The sequence below is a fragment of the Pholis gunnellus genome (genome assembly GCF_910591455.1).
Source record: "Pholis gunnellus genome assembly, chromosome: 22".
In the NCBI taxonomy this organism is placed as follows: Eukaryota; Metazoa; Chordata; class Actinopteri; order Perciformes; family Pholidae; genus Pholis; species Pholis gunnellus.
The window spans coordinates 9756048-9779091 of record NC_136549.1 but is presented as its reverse complement, the minus strand read 5'-3'; the positions used below and the strand labels follow the sequence as shown (position 1 = coordinate 9779091).

General features: G+C 43.7%; 1 protein-coding gene across 1 annotated transcript in view; it reads right to left on the bottom strand.

Annotated features, from left to right (window-relative positions):
* Positions 1–3451: 3451 nt before the first annotated feature.
* Positions 3452–23044, bottom strand: part of grm8a (glutamate receptor, metabotropic 8a) — a gene marked incomplete at both ends in the record, with an annotated part of 181082 nt that continues 161489 nt past the window's right edge. Inside the window, 4 exons of the mRNA XM_079184052.1 lie at positions 3452–3501; positions 5030–5132; positions 5918–6058; positions 21895–22261. Of these exons, the coding sequence (XP_079040178.1) occupies positions 3452–3501; positions 5030–5132; positions 5918–6058; positions 21895–22261 (661 nt within the window). The remainder of the gene's footprint in view (positions 3502–5029; positions 5133–5917; positions 6059–21894; positions 22262–23044) is intronic.

The following is a 23044-nucleotide window of genomic DNA, read 5'->3' as shown; positions in this document are numbered from 1 at the left end:
AGTCTTGTGTGTAACGCCATGATACCAATCAACCTCCTCAGTGTGCTCAGTCTGGCTGCACAGCTGAGTTTAGGCTCGGGGGGGGATGTGCGCAGACACCTGACGCACCCTGAACCCAAGCAGGATTTTCAATTATGTCTCGTCTAAAATATGCATTGAGATGAGATCATTTGCATGTCAAAGTGATTATGGGTACTGTATCTGCTTCAGTGGCTTCTTTAAAATGAAATGCGATCAGAGGGAATTCCATGCAATGAAGCCCTTGAAATGTCATAACGGGAGCAACTTTTTTCAGGCTCCATCGTCAAAGTTGTCAAACTTATTATTACCTTTTAATGCACGGCAGCCTACAAGCCTAAAACATTGTCTCTCAGTAATATATGTATATATATATATATACCTATAAATAATAGGTTATGGTTGGTTTATTATCACTCTTCCACACCTGTGCTCTGTCACTTTTGTCAGGCTGATTCACCGCTAATTAATCACATCCGATCCATCCTGAACACAAACCAGCTCTATCGCTCACCGACTTGAGCGGCGACGAGGTCAAAACATCCACCATCTGGTTCCTTTCCGGGAGACACTGGACGATCTCGGACAGTTTTGCACGTGTGACGACAAACAAGTGTCGAAGGACGCGGCCCTAGATCCCTCGACGGCTATCCGTTTCATCCCATTTGTCAGACAGCTAATCCAACCTTTGTTTACACAAATCAAGTGCTTTGACAGAAATGAATTTGCCGACATCTGCTTCAGATGGGCATCGCCTACAATTCCCAGAGTGACAGAGTGCAAGAGACGTTCTACACTCAAGAAAAGATGAGAGCTGCTTCATCTAAATGCAACATGTGGGGAAGAGGAACCAAGAACATCCAAACAGACTTATGTGATTCATACTGAAGTAGTCAGATCAGGAAGCCTTGGAGCAAACGTGGCTATCAGCTGTACAAATGACATACGCATGACAGTAAAATAGATGTGATTACTCAGTTATTACGCAAGAAGAACAACTATTGTTTGCCGACAACATGTCTGTCTGTAAAGGTTAGCTTTTTGGCTTAAAAACAAGTTCACTGAGGCTTAGGGTCACGTAACACGCTTCAAATCTTTCCAGTAAATAAGCAGGTAGGAGTTTAGTGTTTAGCTCAAGGGCATTTGGGATTTAGCTGTTAAAACACACACACACACACACACACACACACACACACACACACACACACACACACACACACACACACACACACACACACACACACACACACACACACACACACACACACACACACACACACACACACACACACAATGCCAGCTGTAGAGACTGAAGATGTGATTTTTATGCTTACGGAAAGGAAGACTTTTCCTTTACGGTTCATATTTACTGTTTTGTCTACATGTCAACGCTGTCATCGAGGGAGCATTTCATGGCATCCAGAGAAGACTGCAGACGTACAACAAAAAGGTGTAAGAACCACAAACTCTCAAGAACATACAAAGGTGTAACACATTTTACACCTTTTCATCTGACACCTGATGTGTAGGGCAAACCATCCTGGAGTAAACGGTGTGATTTGTCCTTTCACTTTGCCTTCAGCTCTATTGATTGCTCCTCTCCTCCAAGAGTGGATTCACTGATGCAGTTGACTTGTTTCTTTCTTTCTTGGCTCTCTGTGTGTTTCTGTAGGTTGGACATCTGGTGGGTTGTTGCAGGTGTACAGAGAGGGGACTTCTAATCTCTTTCTCTTTCTCTCACGGTCACACTCTCCCTTCTCTCTGGCAGATTCCTCCCAATAACATGTTGTCAGTGGAGAGATCACGACACTGCTGAGGGACAGTTGAGAAGGAGGGCAGCGGTGACTTAAGGAGTTTTAATTGAAACAGATGAAATATAAGAACAAACTGTGCGCGAGTCAAACTTGGCAAGAGATAATTTTCTGCTAGATATAACCAAGTGATTTGCAAAATGTTGGGATTAATGAGATACTTGCATAAAAAAATGTTGGAGCAGAAAAAAGGAACAAGCATGCTGTTCTGTCAGGGCACGCCAGCATCCACTCGAGTCGTAAACACAAAGTACACAGCGAAGGCTGATGGGACCGTCATGATGTCATAACATAAAACAGAGCATTAGACAAATTTAAAATTGTTTCTGCCAGATTGACATTCAGGGGACCACCAAAGTGATTACCATTCATCCTGAGGAGGAACATGGATATCTGTGCCATATTTCATGGCAATCTATCCAACAGTTGCCTTGTCATTTCACTCGAAAACACAAAATGTCAAACCTCATAGTGGCCTATAGACGAAACCTCAGGGGATCACCCAAGTTATTAGGATTCCATTCAGTCGTTGCTGAGGAATTTTAGCGCGGGTCAAAGTCGGGGACTATTACACTAAATATGAGCGGGGGAAAATAGAAAACACAGCACAGTATTCTGCTGTAAGCATGGTCGGTTATGTACATAATTACACATATACATCTACTTGTAAGAAGCATGATTCATTTGTGTGTGAAGTCAGGATGACATTTGAATGGATGGTGCTTTGCCACAATCTGCCATCCATCCATTTGTCTACAGATCATTTAAGATGGGACCTAGAAGTGAATCTGCAAAAAGGAGATCCCCCCCTCAAAGCTACAAACGTACAAACGACCACCAATCTACACATTTGCAAAACATTCCTTTATTATAAATAAATCTCCTTTTTGTATAAAAAACTGGCATGCTTCAACCATGGCATTTTACAGGTTCACAACCCAAGGCGACAACCCGGTTAGCCAAGACAGCAAGAGGAAACACACTCATCTCATTATGCAAGGGCGATCCATCAGACAACGGTGAGACAAGAATGAAAAAATCGTCACAACCACAAAAATACTCACAAGTAGAGAATAACAACAAACATGTTCGAGTCTCGTAGATTTTCTCATTTCTCTTTTTAAATATCTTTTAAAACGTAATCTTGTTAAATCTCTTTCCCAGCCCCACATTTGCCCTTTTAGATATAATGTCTACATGGTTTCTGAGTTGAATCATTTTTTTTTCCTTTTCATTTTTATTATTTTTTTGTTTTGTGTGTGTAGATTTTAATAGTTACTCTGTCCACCAAAGTGTCCTATGGTATGTCTTTTTTTTCTTTCAGGTTGTCTCTTTTTTTTTTTTTTTTTTTTAAACGGGTAAGTTCATGGTAGGACCAATGAGGTGTGAGCAGCGGGAAAGCAGGCACACTGACTGGCTGTTGATGTGGTCCCACCTCTCTGTGGTTTGATGCTGAACAATACAAAATGTCTCATGCTTGGATTCCATTGGGCGCTCGGTCCGTCCGCGAGTTCTTCTACCAATCGGCTGAGAACGGCGGCTCCTTCTTTCGCTTGGCACCGCCCCCCAAGACGCCGCCTCCCTCTCCTGTCCGGTCCCTTTCTTCCTCCTCTGTGGTCCCTTCAAATGGCATGATTGCTGTAGCTGACATACGTCGTCTTAGTTGATGAAGCTGCGTGAGTGCGAAAAAGGGTGGACGATGGAAAAGGTAGGAAGGAAGATGATCACAAAATTGGGGCGAAGATGAGGTCAAGAACAATGAGGAAGAGGAGGGGAGAATGAAGGAGAAGGGACCGAATGGAGGTATGGAAGGGGAAAAGGAACATAAGAAAGAGCAGTTGAGAGCAGATTTTTGTCACGATGGTCACGTAACAGTGTCACATCCACAGTCCACCTGAGTAGTTGGAGCTTTTTGTCAAACCCATTATGTCTTGTGTCCCCTCAGGCGTTCCGTGGTAAATGTCAATGTTTTTGCAGCAACGTCAGGCCTCTAACTGCGCCATGGTTATACTCTGATGCTTTCATACTTTTCTCTTTCATTTGTGCTTTGCCATCACACTGCTGGAATAATGGAAAAAAAAAAAACGTCCTTGAAGAAAAAATAAATAAATACATTTATCAAAGAAATGCGTGTTAGTGCACGCAGACTTGAAAAATGCCCGTAGCTTTTTGTTGAGATTTTCCAAAGAGCACATTTAAGAAAAATGTCAGGTGCTTAAAAAAGTAGAGAATCCTGAACTTGCTTTCTGCTCATCACTGTTGAACTACATGAATTGTGACCACATTGGACCATATGGAACTTATTCAATTGCAATTTAATTGTTTGTAAAGGGAAGTATGTGAGGAGAGACCCGCTTCCTTCACTGGTGCTAATCAAGACACAGGTCAGAAACATATTACCCAACATGCCGTATTCATGGGCTGCACAGAAAGACATGCACAGCAAGGCTGAGACGTACATGTGTTAATGAGATTATAGATGGAGATGGGTGTACAAACACCACTTACACACAGAACTACAGAGATAAATACACAAACACACACCAAAGGACACACCAGACTGATGGATACTCATACTAGAGCATGCGTGCACGCATGCAAACTAGCAGCCAATCATGCATGCGCATGCACTAAGGGCACGCGTGCGCATTCGCACGCTCTCCTGTCATTCCAATCCGCGGATCGCTGACGAAGCAGAACCGGCCCCGAACGCAAAAACAAGAGCTTTGACGTGAATGTGACAGCGCTTCACCGTCAGAGCTCGAGAGAAGACACGCCGCGCTATTTAAAAACTGTCACCGTTGCAGCTGTTTTGCCACGCCAAAAAAAAAGTCAGGCGTGAAATGAATTTTCAAACCGAAATTAAACTTCGACTTGATCGAAGCCAAACTAAAAATCCTCATGCAATCTGCACATGCAAGCATACATGTACACAAGGTAAAATAGCGTTTGTTTGTATTGTGCTACTCCGTCATGGCATGCAACTCAGGAGAACATATGATGTACTACCCACTTGTTGGTAGTATGAGATCAACTCTTTTCCTGTTCACTAGAATCCAGTTTTAAGCTGTCTATGTGTATGTGTGTCATTGTGTGTGCGTGTATGCTTTAGCATTATGTGGATTTCTGTCATAAAAATGGACGGGACGATATAGTTTGTTATATGTATAGTTATAAAACTCTGGTGTTCTCTTACTCACTGTTGGTCTCCATGCTCTCACACAGCTCAGTCTTCACCTCTCCGTTGGGCCGGTCCCCCTTCTGGCTCAGTTTCCCCGACATGGTGGCAGCTGTCACAATTGCCTGTATCATCATGCATTCACATTCAGAAATCCATTCATTGGCAATTAAGACTATTTGTGCGGTACAAGATCGGGTTCCCCTCTTTAGTAGGGCTGCAACAAAACAACTACTTTGATGAGTCGATTAAGCCGTCGATTGTTACTTTGATTAATCGATTATTAAATCTGATAAAAAGTGTTTTTTTTTCATCTTTTTATCAAAAGAAAAAACGTGTACAATGCCTTAATCAAGCATTAGTTCTTAAATAGCTTCATCGGGACCCGGGCCCCTGGCTACATACACACACAAACAGACAGACAGTATTTTTGTCAGGTACTTTTATTTTTATTAGAACCTGTAATCGTGGATTTACTCATCTCCTTAATTAATCTCTGCCTCCGACACTTTTCAAATGGTTACTCTAGAGACGTCCGAAGATGACGGAGACGGCGTCATTTCCTTTAATTCATAACGTGAGCTTTAAAGGCCGCGGCATTGGCTGGAATACTGCCCCAACGGAGACGTTGCCACAGTGTGTGTCTTGCATCATAACATAGACCCAACTCAACGACCACATTTGTTGCCAAATATTTGTTATGATCAATTCTATTTCATTGAATCGATTTAGTTGTTGCAGCCCTACTCCGTAGTTCAATGTAGTTCTACTTAGTGCATCGTTAAATGTATTATCCTCATATCATCAGCAGGAATACAATTTAATAATCGGTCAAAATATGAACTCAAACCCGTTGAGATATGGAAAATATTCAGAAAATGTAGTATGCAAGACTCACAGAGGGTCTCACCTTGAAGCTGCGCTTTCGTTTGGGTACGTTCTGCTCGGGGTGGAAGAGGATGACGTAGACCTTGGGCATGTAGAGCATCCCCAGAGACACAGAGGCAGACAGGCTGAGAGAGATGGTCAGGGTGGTAGTTTGGATGTACATCTAGGAGGCGAGAGAGAGACACACAGAGGGGACGGCGCGAGAGTCATTTATCACATTTCAAGTTGTCAAGAGATAGCCTGTGTAATTGTCCGACGACATCGTCCGACCTGGTGAGGGAAAGAGGAGGAGGACAGATAAGAGGGGGGAAGACCGGTAGGAGAGGACGGTCTAACACGGGCAGAATTAGCAGAGCATTTGTGTAGTGACACCTGCAGTGACACACAGGCCGGTATTGCAAATGATGTGTGAAACAATGGCACTAATAAAGCTGCTTAATTGCCTGTGCGCTGCAGAGCTTGGCTCTTTGTGTAAGAACGTGAAATGATTCTTAGCGTTTATTTTGGCAGGCTGAAACAGGCACACGTCGCCCTGTATAGTCGACTACATGTCTCCGGTGAAAGGGTACAGGCGGCGGACTGAAGGGGAGGTATGACGACATGTACTATAGGCAGAAATTGTTACATAAACCCTACTAAATTAGGACTATGGCCACATACAAGTCTGCCAAGTAAGTTGGAGGGCAGTTATTATGAAACAGGAAGACAGCGAAGCAGACTGCGGAGGACTGAGCACTAGTCCTCGGGTCCTTAGTGAGTTTCAGAGAGTAGTTTGGAGGAGGAGAGACCTGACACAGCTGACAAGCCCTCACGACATGGAGCTCATCGGGCGAGCACTGTCTGCGAATATTGAGGGAGACAAGACAGAAAAAGGGGAGGGGGTGAGATGGATGGATGGATTTATGGGGGAAACATTTTTTTTTTTTTTTATAAATGGAGGGACAAAGCCAGGAAGGAGAGGTAACAGAGAGGCATGGAGGGAGAAGGAAGAACCGGATGAGAGGGACTCGTGAGTAAGAGAGCAGGAGAGAAAGTACAAATGCACTGCAGCGGCTGCACAACCTGCACAGACGGTCTCTTTAAATCACAGTAGTGGTGGCGTCGGGGTCTTGCTTAGCGTAACGTTTGATCCACCACCGTTCTTCAACGATAAGGATGAACTCAATAAAACGTTGCGTAACCACGTCATGAATCATTCATCACTGAAAGACACACATGGTACCTACATGCACACGTGGATACATACATACATACATACATACATACATACATACATACATACAGGCATCAAATACAAACTCGATAGCTGCAACCATAGAAACGTTAGGTGCGAGCATTCCTGGCGCACTAAATAATAGAGAGACCAAGACGCCGTGGGGACAAAACATCAGTCAGGGTTCACTTAGCTCTCATTTTTTTTATTTGGGCATTTAATTCAAAAATTGATTGTAGCCTGTAAATGGTGTAAATATGCCCTCAGAATAAGTTTTATTTTTGCGAACACATTATGCCATTTGTGAAAAATTGGAAATGGACACAAGAAAAAATAAAGAGAGCATGACTTCAGTATTCTCAATCAGAAGAAACGGCCATGAGCCGCCCTGGTATGATTGTGTTTGACCAGACCTATTATGTTCTGCAAATGAAGCAGAGAATACTGGAAAATGATGCCGGCAGTAACACATGCTTCAGTCAAAGGTCTCTAATTTCTCAGCCAAACCTGAACAGACCGCTTAATAACTCAGACCTCAAAAAAGAGCTCATTGGCAAATGGAATTTAATCATTCAACAAATGTCATGATTACGGATATTCCTTTACTAATTAGAACAAAGAGCATTCCCCGAACCCTGAAGCTGACCATCGACATTAGATGTTCTCATCCTCATAGTCTCAATCTAAAATTTGTGTTCAGAAATAAAGAGGAACAAAGGTGTAGATTGACATAGATAGATAGATACAGAGACAGAGACACAGAGAGAGAGCGAGAGAGCGACAGCGAATCACACTTTCTTCCTCCCTTCATGACTTTCCTATGGTAGCATCACATAGTGGGTTGGCCCGGGGAGCTCTGCCTGCAGCTCCCCTGCAGGCTCTGATGGAAGTTTACGCTCCGCTGCTGACTTTTACCTCAACCACAGGAGACACACAAAACAACACACTGACACAGGACTGGATTTTGCAGTTGTTTGAGACGGATCACCAATTAAACAAGGGGCAAAGAAAGATCACGAGAGAGATGCAAGGCATCACTTTATGGATGTCTTGGTACTCCGCCATGTTGTTTGTTTTCTACGTTTCCTGCCAACAAATTACACTCAATTGACTTGTACTGATACAGGGATCAGTGAGTGGCTGTAACAGGACGGAACAGATGGAGCGCTTTCAGTAACAGAGAGACAGGAGTGAAACTGAGATAGAAAGGAAAAAAAAGGTTTAAAGAGAGTCGATGAAAGAGAGAGTGAGAATGGAATAACCCAGAGAAAGAAAAGGGAAGAATAACAGAGAAAATGACAGGGAAACAGAGATTCCCTGAAGCTGTGAACTTGCTCTTATCAAAACACTTCCATTACATCTAGCCTTGGGACCGATGTCGTGGCTTCCAGCTAGTATTTACACAAAGGCACACATACACGCCCCCCCAACTGAAGACCGACACCGTCCTCCTCCACCTTGCCGTCTTCAGCTGATATCGGCTAAAAACGCTCGCATTGGAAGAGCGCTTTCAACAAAAGTCACACACGAAAGTAGACGCTTAGCTACAGATGGCTGCATGCAATTTATTCCCTTTAGGTTTAAAAAAACATTTGCAGGCGGAGAGTCTCTGGTCCGTGATGGGAAGAGATTCACAAAAGAGGAACAGAGGGGTAGAGTGATGGCTGACGTGCTTTAATAAACACCTGGGGAGAAAAGAGACGAGGATGAAGAGAAGAATGTACATTCTGTGGACACATACGGAGCATAGTGTTGGGCTTACGTTAAGTCCTGAGGTTGAGGAAAGTGATGCTTTTTGCTAAATTCCTGGCCAGTGTCAGGAAGTAATATTGCCCAAGTCGACCTAGCAGCGCTGGGGTTTTATTGCCCTCTGTAGGGCACTCATTTCATTTTGTGTTGATGAAAAAAACGGCTCAGCTACGGATTTTTGTCTACGGGACGCCTTGTTATTTTTCAATTAGTGCTTAAAAGGACTGTTCAGCCCAGAACTCATCACAATTATATGTGTTTAGTGTACAACCTCACCTATAGCTGCCTTTGCAAAACATAATGTTCAGGTTCCATTTCATTATCAGCATACTTGTGTTTCACGCTGATCACAACAGATTGTTGGCCCCCTCTCAGACCCAGTGGGCCACACACGGCTGAATGTCCGTGATCAGATTGGGTTTGTGAAGGACTTTTCTTTCGGTCTGGATCTTGATGGAGCCACGGCGCATAAAGCATAGTTGAGGCCACTTTGATGATCCCACACAAGGTGGAGCAGGCTGAGATGTATTCAGGTGTCAGTGAGGTGCAAGCTTATTCGGTCAGCACATCTGTTGGAACTCTTTGACTGCTCAATTGCGCATCACCTCTGAGCTACTGAATGCCAAAACCAGTTATACTTGGTGTGTTATCTTTTTAGATATGATAGACCAGAGTCTATACGTGACCGTGCGTCTGATTAACCTGCGGATGAAAGCGGGGGTTTTCCAACAGGGTGAGTCCTGCTCACTCCAACAGATGTGTTATGTTAGAGTTTTTAAGTCCTTTACCACATTTCTTGTTTCTGCCTGGAGGTGGATGTGAGGGGTCACGTATTGTAGATGTGGCAGCACGGGGAAAAGCAGGACTTATAGGCCTGCGGTCAATACATTTCTGGGAATGGCACGATGAGTGGCATCTGCTCTGGCAGCTAACATTGCCACTTAATTCAAATGGCTAATACCGAAGAGCTGTAAAAGAATGTAATTCCTGGGAGACGCGGCTGATCCTAAGAGACAGGCGGCTTGATAGTTAAGAGTAGAGAGCGCAGTCTTCTCTTCACAGCTGAGAGCCGGGGCTTGACAGCTAACGTTGAAGGCTATTCTGGGTCGGTTGGCCGTACTGTATAAATGGCACCGTGAAATAGAAAGTGCAGCTCATGAACGCTACACTACCAGCAGCCAATTAACTCAATTAGGCCCGTCTTCGGCAGACTCCGCAATTTCCGCTCACTGATACACACAAGCAGGAGAGATGTATGACATAATGCACAAATTAAGTTTAGACCTTGAACGGATGTTGAATAAATGGGAGAATGGCATTAAGATGTGGAGTTTTTGGTGAAACGATGTCATTTAATCACTGCTTTTGAAGCCCCCTTGTAGGCAATGTATTGATTAAGACACGATGCAGCAAAATGCACTACAAGCAGTCTGACTAGTTGCATGCGCAAGCACAGACGAGCGTGCTGTTACACAAATATATATATATGAGAGAGAGAGAGAGAGCGAGAGAGCGAGAGAGAGACATCATGGCTAAGTGGGACAGAGAATAAACAAACGGAATTAAGAAAGGAAGCAGGAAAAGTTCCACTTCCTGTCAACAATCAGGAATGGTGACGACAGATGGACAGAGACTGTTCTGATGAGCACTTATTGCCATGGGCATGTTGTTTGTGATACAATGGAGAGTTGTCCCACAAGACACTTGAAAGGAAGCTTACACATGTTCAAATTAACAGTGCCACAAACTTCACTGATGCTTGTTGTGTGCTGCCAAGTGGTTGCCTGTTGTCACTTGGCAATTACTGTGCACAGTGGGGCATTTTTGAAGTATTCTTGGCATTAATCACCTGCGGAAGTAGTTAATTGTTGATTAAAAAAAAAAAAAGGAATATCTGCAGCCTCTGAAACCGTCTTTCACATACATACTTTGTACTGATATCCAGGTGACTAGACAGGGACAGGTCTTGTACGCCAGAGTCTTACAACTTATGATTGATTGGAGGAAGGTGATTGATTGGCTCTTAAGTAAAAAGGAGGTTTCATAGTGGAGAGACATATGCCCTTCACTTGGGCACTGTTCCACCGAAGAGCTGTGCATTTGGATTAAGTTGAACTTGTGGTTAACTCTCTGGAGTCGATGAGATCCCTCGCCAGACGTCACTCCGCTCTCCTTTCTGTCTGCCAGCCCACATTTGAAATAAATGACTGCTGGCTGCTTTCTTTCATGTCCCGAGTCAGTGAAGGGACGGAGAGAAGAAGGAAGAAAAAAGAGAGAGAGAGAGAGAGAGAGAGGGGATAAGAAAAATATAGAGGGATGAGAAAGCATTGTGCACGGCACATTTAATTCCCGAAGACATCTTGCATCTTTCAGTCGCTCCATCCTTGACTTGTCATCCCCTCTTCTCTGCCCTGACTATCTCAGAGAGTGGTTGGCACTCTACACTGGACCCCAAACTACCCTGCATCTCTCTCTCTGAAATATTCTCCTTTCCCCTCCCTTCCTTTTTAACATCCTTCTCCATATCTGCTCTTTTGAAACTCTTTCTTATTTGAACTCATCGTCTTACTAACTTTATTTCTCTGTCTCCCTATTGTTTTGTGTTTTTCCTCGTTCATTTAACGTGCTTCCGTCTGCGCACGCTGATAATGAGTTTAGGTGCACTTGGTAGGTGCCTGACCTAAGCGAACCTTCAAACAGGCAAAGTGACTTCACAGGCAGCCTGGGGGTCCTAAACTAACTTCTTATTGCCATTTAGTGTAAAAAAAACTCTTGTCTGTGTGTGTGTGTGTGTCGAACTCCCACCTCCTGTTTCTGTTCACGCATAGCATGGAACCACTCAGCATGTTAATCACCTGAGCCATGGGAGGCTGAGGAGATTTTATTTTGATTTGTTTATTTATTAAAAAAATGGGAGCATGACCATTCCAGTTCTCACCGCTTCTGACTGTGAAGGATTTAGGATTTATTTATTTATTCCAGATTTTCACCACTTCAAAGTGTTCTACAACAAAAGTGGAATTGCATCAAACGACATTACTTGCAGGGGAAAATCACAATTAACTATTATCAAAGTGATGAATTAGGACTTTCTTTTTTGAATCCTTGGAAGTATACAATAATTAAAGTATCATCTTTATCTTCCATATAAATATCGAAGAAGGAAATATAACAATCTAAAGAACCAAGGCCTGCCTTCTGACAATATTTCAGTTCAAAAAACTAGACAAGATTTACGTGAGCAATTCAAAGCTCCAACTGTGGCAGTTATGAGAATAATTTAGAAACTCTATTTTACTAAAACATAAAAAATGATGAATGGTGAGAGGAGTAGCTGTTTTTCTTTTTTTTCAATCCGTGTGCATGAAACAAAACTTTTGTATTTTTTTTAAGTCTCTCTCAAGATGTTTTTCACTCGGAGCTTCTTAAATCCCCAAGTTGCACTTCTCCACATGCCCATCACATGCATTTCTCCAACACCGTGCTGTGATGAAAAACTACTTTTTTTTTTTTTTTTTTTTAAATCTCTGACACAGGATTCTTTGCCATAATATTTCAGCTTCGTGTCCCTGCGGCTTAATTGGGCCCAAGCGTGGTCACTGTGCCACAAGTGCCTCATTATCTTCTACAAAACAGCACTTTGAGACATTTCTCCTCCATCTAATCCATACTGTCCTAAGGTCTGTAATGTGTGTTTAAAAAAAGAGTGCACAGGTTATTTCATAAGATCATGTTACATCTGTGTTTGCTCTGCCACAGTGTGTTAGTGTAGCCCGTATTGACTTGCAGATCTGTATGAGGTCCGGCCAGCAGTCTCAAGTCAAAACAAATTTTATTAGAGTTATGCATGAAGGTTTCATGGTAATCACTACTGTTAGGCTCTCTCTCTCTTTCAGTCTCTTAACTAACTGATGTGACTTTGACCCCACTGTGCACAGCTCCAGCCAATTAAAATACCCAGCAAGGAACAGCATGGAGCGTCATCAGTCAGCAGACAGCTTCCTAATCGTGTGTGTGTGTGTGTGTGTGTGTGTGTGTGTGTGTGTGTGTGTGTGTGTGTGTGTGTGTGTGTGTGGGGGGGGGGGGTGTGGGGGGGGGGGGGGGGGGGGGGGTTCGACCCCATGAACAAATAAAACGGGAGTAACTGTATGTCTGCTTCTCTGTCGTAGATGTTGAAATGTTGAATTTCTGCACATTGCGTTACGCAATTGTAATTCTAGTGAAACAAACAAGTAAATCAAGGTAATAAAATCATGGCCATTATTGGATGACTGTATTTAAGATACTTTTCTTAATCATGTTTGTGAGAGTCCCCCAAACTCCTCTGATTCAACCCTGTTTTGAAATTCCACCTCGTGGTGAAGGAAACGTCACCATGTCTCCTTGCTTCACAAAGTCATCAACTCCTTGTTGCCTAGTAAAGTTTCCTTAACGACACATATATTCGTTTTCAAAGGAATACTGTATTCATGAAGCCACGTTGCTGATTATTGCTAATTGTGAGAAGAAAAATAAAAAAGGTTGCGTTGGTGATTGAGACATGCAGAGTTAATTGTTAAACTATGAAACAAGCCAACAAAGGTCAATCTTTCCTTGACTAGAGATTCCATGTCGTTCACGGTTCCATGAGTTGCCTGTGGTAAACAACAGCTACAGCAAAAACGACGTTTTGTTGTTTTGCTGTAGCGTTTAGACAGGGTCAGGCTGCTTTCTGACAGGTTAGGTTGGTTATAGTGATTAATAGCAGCAACCGGCAACTAAACGGTGGAAATCATTTGTCTTTGCTCTTTCTGTCTTGGTTTGGCATCTTTCCAGATGTATTAGTCTTTGTCTACAAGTGGTACTGAGGCCCATCTGTTTACAGTAATTTAAACCATAGTACACACACACACACTAACACACACACACACACACGGATTGCACGACTGCTACTGATAGAATCAAAACCAATGTACTCTCACACAAACTACTAACTAACTAAAAAATGCACAATGCACCATTTTCTCTAAAATCTGTGCTTCAATTAGACAAATTGTCTCATGAATGAGATTTTGAAGGGCTTTAATTTTTGTAATCCTACATCAGAAGGTCCTGGTTATTTCAGAGTGAGACCTTGAGGTGGTCTGCTATTAGGCTGTTTGAAAATTATTTTTGTAACAATGCACCATTTTCTCTAAAATCTCATTTGAAATTAGACAAATTGTCTCATGAATGTGATTTGAAGTGAGGTCATTAATGAGATCCACCTCTTCCCAAGTTCCTAGACAATCTGGAGCCCACTCCCAAGGCTCTAGGCCCTTCCAATCATCCAACCCTAACCCTAATACTCCAACAATATGAAAGTTCAGTTAATTTGGATGCACCAACTGGAATAACTATGTTGAAAATACTTTGTTTTTCCTGAGTCAAACCTGAATGCAATTTGACGCTTTGAGTCTGATAGAGCTCCAAAATCACCTCGCCAAGTTTTTCCGAAACCATCGCCAGCAACTGGGTGCCAGGTTGTTGCATCTACACAGCAACAGCTTGAAGGGCAACAAACTTTGAATTTCTCTTGGGATCAGCAGGATGAGCAGTACGGCACTAATTAAATCGGGGCATCTACTATGGCTTCATTTATCAATTTAATTCTGCATAATTTCCTTATTATAGTGCGTTTGCTTCACATACTTTACTGCTTCTTCTTTTAAAAAGACCATTAAAACAATCAGAATTTAAAAATCGAATATCTTGAAAAGTTAACGGGCACAAGAAAAGACTGTCACCACAACTATTTTATCAGCTGCAGCGCATGTACTGCTTTGTCATGCAGTCGGTCTCTCTACAGTCTCACATATGCAGGAATGAAGAAATGACAGCTGCAGTGGAGGAGGAAAATAACAAACAGAATACACAACATTATAGTGGATGTTTGATATTTTAGTGTTGTTACAGAGATGTAAGGTTCATGAAGACGACTGTTGCATGGGTCCTCGAAAGGGAAATCGTTTAGATCTTTGATATATACGGCTCTGTTCTTGTCTCCGTTGGTCCCTTTAGGGGTGTTTCTGAGTGTGTGTACATGTAAATGTACTCAAATGTCTACTTAAATATGTGTTTGTGAATGTAGAGCATGCGTATGTGTGTGTGTGTGTATGCATAGATGCCGTGTAAGTCTGTGTGTGTGACTGCCAGCGTCTCTGTATGAGGTCCCCCCTTGGGCGTCCCCACATCCTTCAACATCTCACCGTTTGATGTCAGTATCTGACACTTGCTGCCAAACAACCAAATCCCACCAGAACCATGCAAAAGATTGGGAAACTCACTCCTTCGAAAATTCCCCCTTTTTTTCCCCCCCCTCCCCTCACACAGCGTGTTGCATAGAATGATATACAGGATCTACGTTTCCCTAAAAACGTCCCAGACATGTTCACGCTGGTTTCAACTGCACCCTAATTGGGGGACGTTGCATCCCGAAGCTGCGTTCTTGTAAATGTAACGAGAGGCTTTGTAGAACACGTCCAGCAACCTTGGGACCACAATGATTACTGGAACGCAAATTCAACCAATCTCAACGTTATTTCAAACAGCTTGCAATGCTGTCTAATTCCCACAACATGTCTGTCCAAATGGTGAAATTGAAAGGATGATGGTGCAGTTTACAACTCATCATATATTTTGGAGCGGTCTGCCTGAGAGAAAACGCACAACCTGGTTTAATTCAGGGCAATTTGCACCTTCAGGATGAATAAATTGTCATCGACTGTTAACATTTATTTAACCATGACTCTTTGCATATTACAGAATATGTTTTTACTCTCACTGAAATACATACTATTCATATGTGGACATGTGGACTGTTGAAAACAACCTACAGTTCGTCACACAGTGTCAGGCTCACTTACTGTAATGAAACAGTATGGATGTTGTGTTTAGGTCTGTATGTTTATAGATTTTTCTCTCCGCTGACATAAGCTGCAGCTGAATCCTCCGCTGGACAGTCAAAGTGCAAATGGAAATAAATTGAGCGTTACGATAAACCCGGCAATTCCGTCTTCCCAAGACACAAGGCATCGTGTTTGGGACAGCTGTGTGTGTGTGTATGGGCGTGGGACAGAGAGAGTCAGTTGTGATATTTATATACTCATGACCCCAGAGTTTAGGCCATCTGTCCAATTCTGAAACGATTCGGAACATTTCTGTTTTCCCTCCTCCCTTTCACCCCGCTTTCTTTATCTCTGTGTTGTGTTTCAATGTTACTCCGACTCATTTCTGATCGACATTTCTCTCTCTCTCTGTCTCTAATATCAGCCTGCCTCTCTTCCTCCATCTTTAGCGTTGGATGGTGGGGTAAATCCCACCCTCCTTTAACTCTCTCTATGTCTGCTAGTAGCTGTTGAGGTTGCTCTCACTCTGCACACCCACACTCTGATTCATTCTCTTTGCTACCGTTTTGCCTCGTATGTTCACTCCCGCAGCTTCCTTTTCTTTTCTCTTTAGCTTAACACCCATTTCTTTCTTTCACCCTCCATCTCTCTTTTTTTTTTTGTCTTTCTAGATGCCTGATTTTTTTTTTGTCTTTCTCACCGTGCCGTTTGGATTCTGCCGCCCCGTCTCTCTCCTCCTCCTCAGATTAATGTAGATTGATTACCGACGGTTACTCCCGGTAAAGATCTGGGCGGTCACTAGTTCTCCACCGGGACCAGGGTCACAACCATAAATCTGTCTGAGGACGGTGAACCGCGACACTGTGTGTGTGTGTGTGTGTGTGTGTGTGTGTGTGTGTGTGTGTGTGTGTGTGTGTGTGTGTGTGTGTGTGTGGGTGTGTATGAGAGAGAGAGATGGGGAATGTGTCACCGAGATAGCGTGAATGGGAGGCCTTGAGAGACACAAAGTGTAGAGGTCTGTATGAATAGCGGAGAGACTGAACCTGTGGATGCGTACTGTTCAGAACACGTGGCTCTGGCTTTCTATTACGACATTGCAGAAAGAGAGAAGTCTGTTTCCAAGCTGGGTTTAGGCTGTACCGCACGCAGACCTCGTTTCACCCAGTACCTAATCATGTAGACCAAGTCTAGGATTAAAGAAAAAAAGATTTCCATTAAAATGTGTAATTTAAAGCAGAGACTCTCTTTTGGGTGGGCAGGAGCGAAACTTCTGGCTAATCAGAGACTTTAAACGGTGCACCTCATCTCTGTCACTCAGTAAAAACAAACTCCCTCAAATATGACCATATTTAAGACATCTGGAGAACAGGAGAGGTGCCTCACAGGGAGAGAGAAATAGGGGTAAAGATAAAGAGAGAGAGAGGGGAAGAGGACGAAGATGAAAGAAAAGATGGCCGTCTGTCCATGGTGTCAGGCAAAGGAATGATGAGGCAGACACAGAGAGAGATAGCTGGAGAGAGGATGCGCCCTGTGGCTAGGGTTTACAACAAGCAGAGAGAGGCAGAGGGAAGCGCACACACACACACACACACACACACACAACCTTTCCCATTTCTGCAGGGTGCGGCAGAAGCTGTTCGGAGCCAGCAGCCTCTGCACGGTAGCATGACCTATTTCAAAACAATACTTCCCTCGTTGGTGATGGTTAAGAATCCCTCTCTCGCCCTCTTTCTCGATTTATCTCTCACATTCTTATTCCGTGTCTCACTGTCTCCCAGCGTTGTACCCGTCTCTCGCTGAAACTTTCCCTTTATGTTCTCATCTCTCTCTCTCTCTCTCTCTCTCTCTCTCTCTCTCTCTCTCTCTCTCTCTCTGCGTTTCTTCCTCCTCTCGTTCTCTGCCCGCTGTGACTCAGAGCCGCGTTGAGCATTCAGAGGAGAGGAGTGTGGTGGGGGACAGCACATGAGCAATGGAGAGGAATGAGGGGAAGGGTGTTCAGGCGGGAAGAGAGCAGAAATACAAGGAGCATATGAGAGGAGGTTGCGGAGAATGCATTGAACACATTCATGTACATGAGACGGAGCTAGAATCAAATGACAGTGAGTGGGCAGGGACAGAGGATGAGTACGTGGCGTATTCTAAATATGCACACACCAAGAGAGTATAGCAAGACAGTTGGGTCTCTGAGTTACTGACTATATGTTTTTTATTCAACCCAGAAGCTATGAAGGAATGTTGGACGGTTATACGTTATAGATAGATTCGTGCAGATTGTACCTTATCAGCCTTCACCTTTCTATGTTGTTCCACTCTGACTACTTTGCTGATCTCACTACTGCGCAGAAAGATCAAAAGCCTTTCTCTGACCAAAGGAAAGACGAGTCGACGCCTGATCGTGTCCTCAATGGTGGAAAATAAAAGGAGCTCGACACTAAATATGTCATATTTAAAGCTGGTCTGCTTGTTACTCACAGTTACTGGATTTCCACTCCATTCAAAACAGCCGCGAAGAACACCAGAAGCTAATGCCAAATTAATCAGAGCCGACTTGGAAAGAGTGAAAGGCCGGTCACCAGAAGCCAGTGGATGTATCTGATCCAACATATGTGCTCTATGCCATCAATCCAGCTGTCTACACAGGCAGTGTAACAGCTCAAGTTTCACTCGCGCTATACACGGGCAAGTCTATTTTAGTCCGTTTTTTTTAAAAGACATTGCACTTTGGGCTCCGAACGTTGTCAAAACGCTGATTACCGCCACAATACTGTGGCTGTACACATCCTGTGTGGACACTGATTAGGGGCCGAAGCTGGCGCTCTGCTAACCTGCTGCTTTCACTGTGAAGACATTGTGCGAGACCGTGAGGTAGAAAAAAGCTAGTAAGTGGACCCATTTTTATCCTTTTGTCAAAAGGCACGGCTAAAGCTTAAAACGCTCCCACAGAGCGGCCTTCTACCGCGGGTGAGCTGAAAAGAAGCATTGAAGCACAGCTGGCGGAGGGGCTGATGAAGCCTTGAAGATCCGAGCCCTCGCACATCTCCTTGTACAGCCACTATACAAGCATAAAAATAGATAAGTTATAAGAATTAGAAGAGTTATTAGGCAGAGCATTGATGGTCATTTTGATGACAAATTCAATGGTAATGGGAGTCATGTTGTCATCGAACCTCTTGCTAACTTCATTGTTGCCTCTTTCCCCCCTCGGCCCATTCGGAATGAAAACCTATGCCCTTGGTAGAGCTCTCCTCATTAAAGCCCCATCAGCGAGTCACATCATTACCTGTTTATTCCTTTCACTCGTCTCTCTCCTCCCTCTCTTCTGCTCTCTCTGTTAGCCAGCCAGCTGCCACACACTCCAGAGGATATTCCAATTAGAAACAACACACACACACACACACAGACACACAAATGCGCACTGGTGGATATTCCAATTAAATATAAACACACCAGACAAACACACTCAAACGCCAATACACAAGAAGTCGCTGGTGGACATTCTAATTAGCTGAACAGCCCAACCAGTAAGACCGGGCACAGCAGCATGTCAGATGGCATACACACACACGCACGCATGCACGCACAACACAGACGTACCTTTACAAAGCCATGTAACACACACAAATGACATTTTGGAGTCACGTGGACAGACCCTAAGGAAACCATGACACATCAGCACCCACCAATGGAACACACGTGCACACAGATGCAAGGTTATGGGCTCACACAACATACAACTTAAAAGGTTGAAGAAGCTTCCAGCTGCCATAGGTCACCTGTTTGAAGCCTCCGTCTGTGGAAACTAAATCAGTAGTGTTTTCCGTATTAGGTTATAATTGTATTTACACTATTTGCATGAATGTGGGGAGGTGAAAAGGGTATTATTGCTTCAAAAAAATAAAAAATAAAACCTCACTGAGACACCAAAACGCTGTGGCTTCTTGACGACAGATAAATGAGAGTCAGGAAAGGAAAAACACGATGATACATCCAGCAAGAGGATGATTTCCCTGATGTGTGATTAGATCATTTTGATTGACTGGAAAATGTGCTAAAACACAAGGAAATGGAGCAATAAAAATGTCCTGACTGACACTCCAAAACGGGTGAGAGGCAATAGTTGTGTCTTTTATTGAGGGTGAGGAAGGGAAGCCTTGAATCTTCAGTGGACACAAAAGGTAGTCAGTGTTTATCTGGAGGAGGACGATACAATTGGACCGACACGTGGGATTGTTGTCGATAGACTCACAGGCGCTCTCAAGGACACAATTAGATGTGGAGCTGTGTTTTGATTTGATTAATTTCTTTCCAACAGCTTGGGGTTTGTGATTTGTATCTCTACAGTGTGTGTGTGTGTGTGTGTGTGTGTGTGTGTGTGTGTGTTTACTTGCATATTTCTTGAACCTGTGAATGCTACAGTGCTTATCTGTCTGTTCACCACCGCGCCTGTTCACTGCGTATCTATCAACTACTGTATGTGTGTGCACAAAGGTTTAGCGCAGTGATGTATAGCCTGTGACATCTGCCATCTTGAATCTCAATGAGTGTACGAAAGGTGTTATTGTTAAAACTAGAATATAGGCGCACTATCAAAAAAAAAAAGAATCAATAAATCGCGTGCAAGTAAACACAACGGTTTACTGTGTGTGTGTGTACTGTATCGTTACGAGCTCACGTACGTATGCTTCCTAAACCCTCTGATTTTAAACTGATAAGATGAAAGGACACCTCACACAATCATTCAATTACTTACATATCTGATTACTGCTCCCTAGCGATAGCTACAGCACTTGTGAGTGACACCTCTTCACAGGTTATGGTCTTAATGTGAACCGGAGCAATGAGCCGTTAAAGCAATAAGCGCTTTTTAAACTCCGCCAGTGAAATCACGCGATCGCTTGCGCACGTGCGTGTCCGTGCGTGTCCGTGCGTGTCCGTGCGTGTGTCCTTGAGTGAGTGTACACCTCTATGTCTGTCCATGGCTAACCTCACATTGTGTTGCAGCAGCAAACTGCATCACATGGTCGGTGGCCAGTTATGGCTACGAAGGACCTCTCGTCGCTGTGGTGACTAACACTAACATTTCCGTGACCCCTGAGATTCATCTTGGGACTTGGAATAACATTAAACATCAAATAAAACACAATATGCATGCGGATAATGTACTGTGCATCCATAATGAAACCATCATTCATAAGGCAGAACCTCAACCTTGTAAAGGCTGCCCCCCCCCCCCCCCCCCCCCCCTACACACACACACACACACACTTTCACCTTATATCTCACTCACATCCACCTCACAGCCATCAATAATTGACTAAAGGTAGGAGGAATAAGCTCAGTACAGTACAAGCCTCTAAAAGCCTGGACCCAGGCATGGATCGAGTCAATCAGCCAGACAGAAAATCCTCTTGTACTCACTGGGGATTGTCAGGAGATTTTGGACTCTGAGCCATTAGTATAGCTACAATTTGAAAAAACGTATCTTTCAGTGCCAAGTGCGGAGTTTTGATCTCCCAAAAAAAGTTGTCTGGTGGAGAGAGAGAGAGCGAGAGAGAGAGAGAGAGAGAGAGAGAGAGAGAGAGAGAGCAGACGTTTTGCCATAGCAATACATGCAAATGTATGACTCCAAAAGTGATTCCAAAAACGTAATAATACTGCAGAATGGGCTCATCAAGCTCACAGGAAGCCCATGAACCACACCGTCACAACCCCGCCTGTCAGTGAATTGTCATCTTATGAAAGATATTTCACACAGATGTGCATTAGTATCACACAGAAGTCTTCTATAGCCATTCATTAAGTAAAATCCTGCAACCACACATGCACAGAATTCCCCTCTGTAGTCGTCTTTCCTGTAGATTGTGTTGTCTCAGAGAAAATTGCTTTAAATCCCAAACAGGTCATTTACAGGGTAATCCAACAGATAGACGCGCAGACTAGTAGACAGACACACACACACACACACACACACACACACACCATGGTTTCATCCTCTTTGCAGACGAAAGATGATGGGGATGACATACAGACATCTGCAATATACTCACACTCTCTGTAGACTGTAGTTCATAAAGAAAATGTAAAAAGACAGCAGTTAAGGTATGCAGGTCAGGTAGTGTATTTAGCAGCATTGACACAAAGAGAAATGACAGAAAGCGCTCACACACTTACCCTCTCTGCGGACTGTGACGTGCCGAAGAAGATGGGTATGAAGGCCAGCCAGATGATGCAGGTGGTGTACATGGTGAATCCGATGGGCTTGGCCTCGTTGAAGGTCTCGGGCACGCCTCGTGTCTTGATGGCGTAAACCGTGCACGTCACCATCAGCAGGATGGAGTAACCCAGGGAGCAGATGAGGGACAGGTCCGAGATGTCGCACTTGAGGACGCCGCGCGCCGACGTGGGATCCTGGGTCCGCTGCTCGCCGTAGTCCACGACCGTGTGGGGAGGGTCCACCGCGAACCAGACGAAGACCCCCAGCAGCTGAACGGAGATGAGTGAGAAGGTGATGGCGAGCTGGGAGGCAGGTGAGATGAACCTGGGAAGGAGACGATTACTGATGTGAGTTGGAGGTTCCCTGCACTTGAAAATGTGTTCCTGCCGCATTAAAAGGATTAGATTCTTGTGCATAATGTAATTTTCTATAAGATTAGATTTTTCCTTTTGGGCAATAAAGTGTTTTACAAATACATTTTTAAACAAAAGAATCCTTGTTCGTCATTCTGGAAAAAAAGGCTGTTTTCATATTATCTAAAAGGTCGAGACCTGCCAGCAGCAGTATATTATAGTACATGAAGCCACACTAGAATAAATGTGGTTAGTGAGGAGACGCCTTACATATAGCACTGGATAGAAGGAAAGTGATGACCATATAGGATGGCAGAGAGAAAAGAAACGGGGGGGGAATAATACCCAACAAGAAAACCTATATTGTCACTCTCCACTGTAGTGAAGAAACAACCAGCTCCTTCAAGCTCGCAGGCTCAAAGGATGCTTAGTGCCCGACTACCTGGAGGAACAACACACACACTGAAACCTGAAACGATCCTCAAATCCCCTGCAGCATTCTGCATCTCACGGTGTCCTTACCTCAATTGTGTTTCCATTTTTTGCATTTTAGTTTCATTTGCTTATTTTCTAGTCTTTCTAGAAAATGCATGAGTCATAGGAGGACAATAACACTAACTCTTACAAATGGACGGTGCTGAAGGAAAGACAGACGACCATCTGGGTGGCACGGACATGAACCTGAGCACTATTAAATACCGCATTAACATTTTAGTCACTTAGTTGATGCTCTCTCCGAGAGTCACTCGTACTG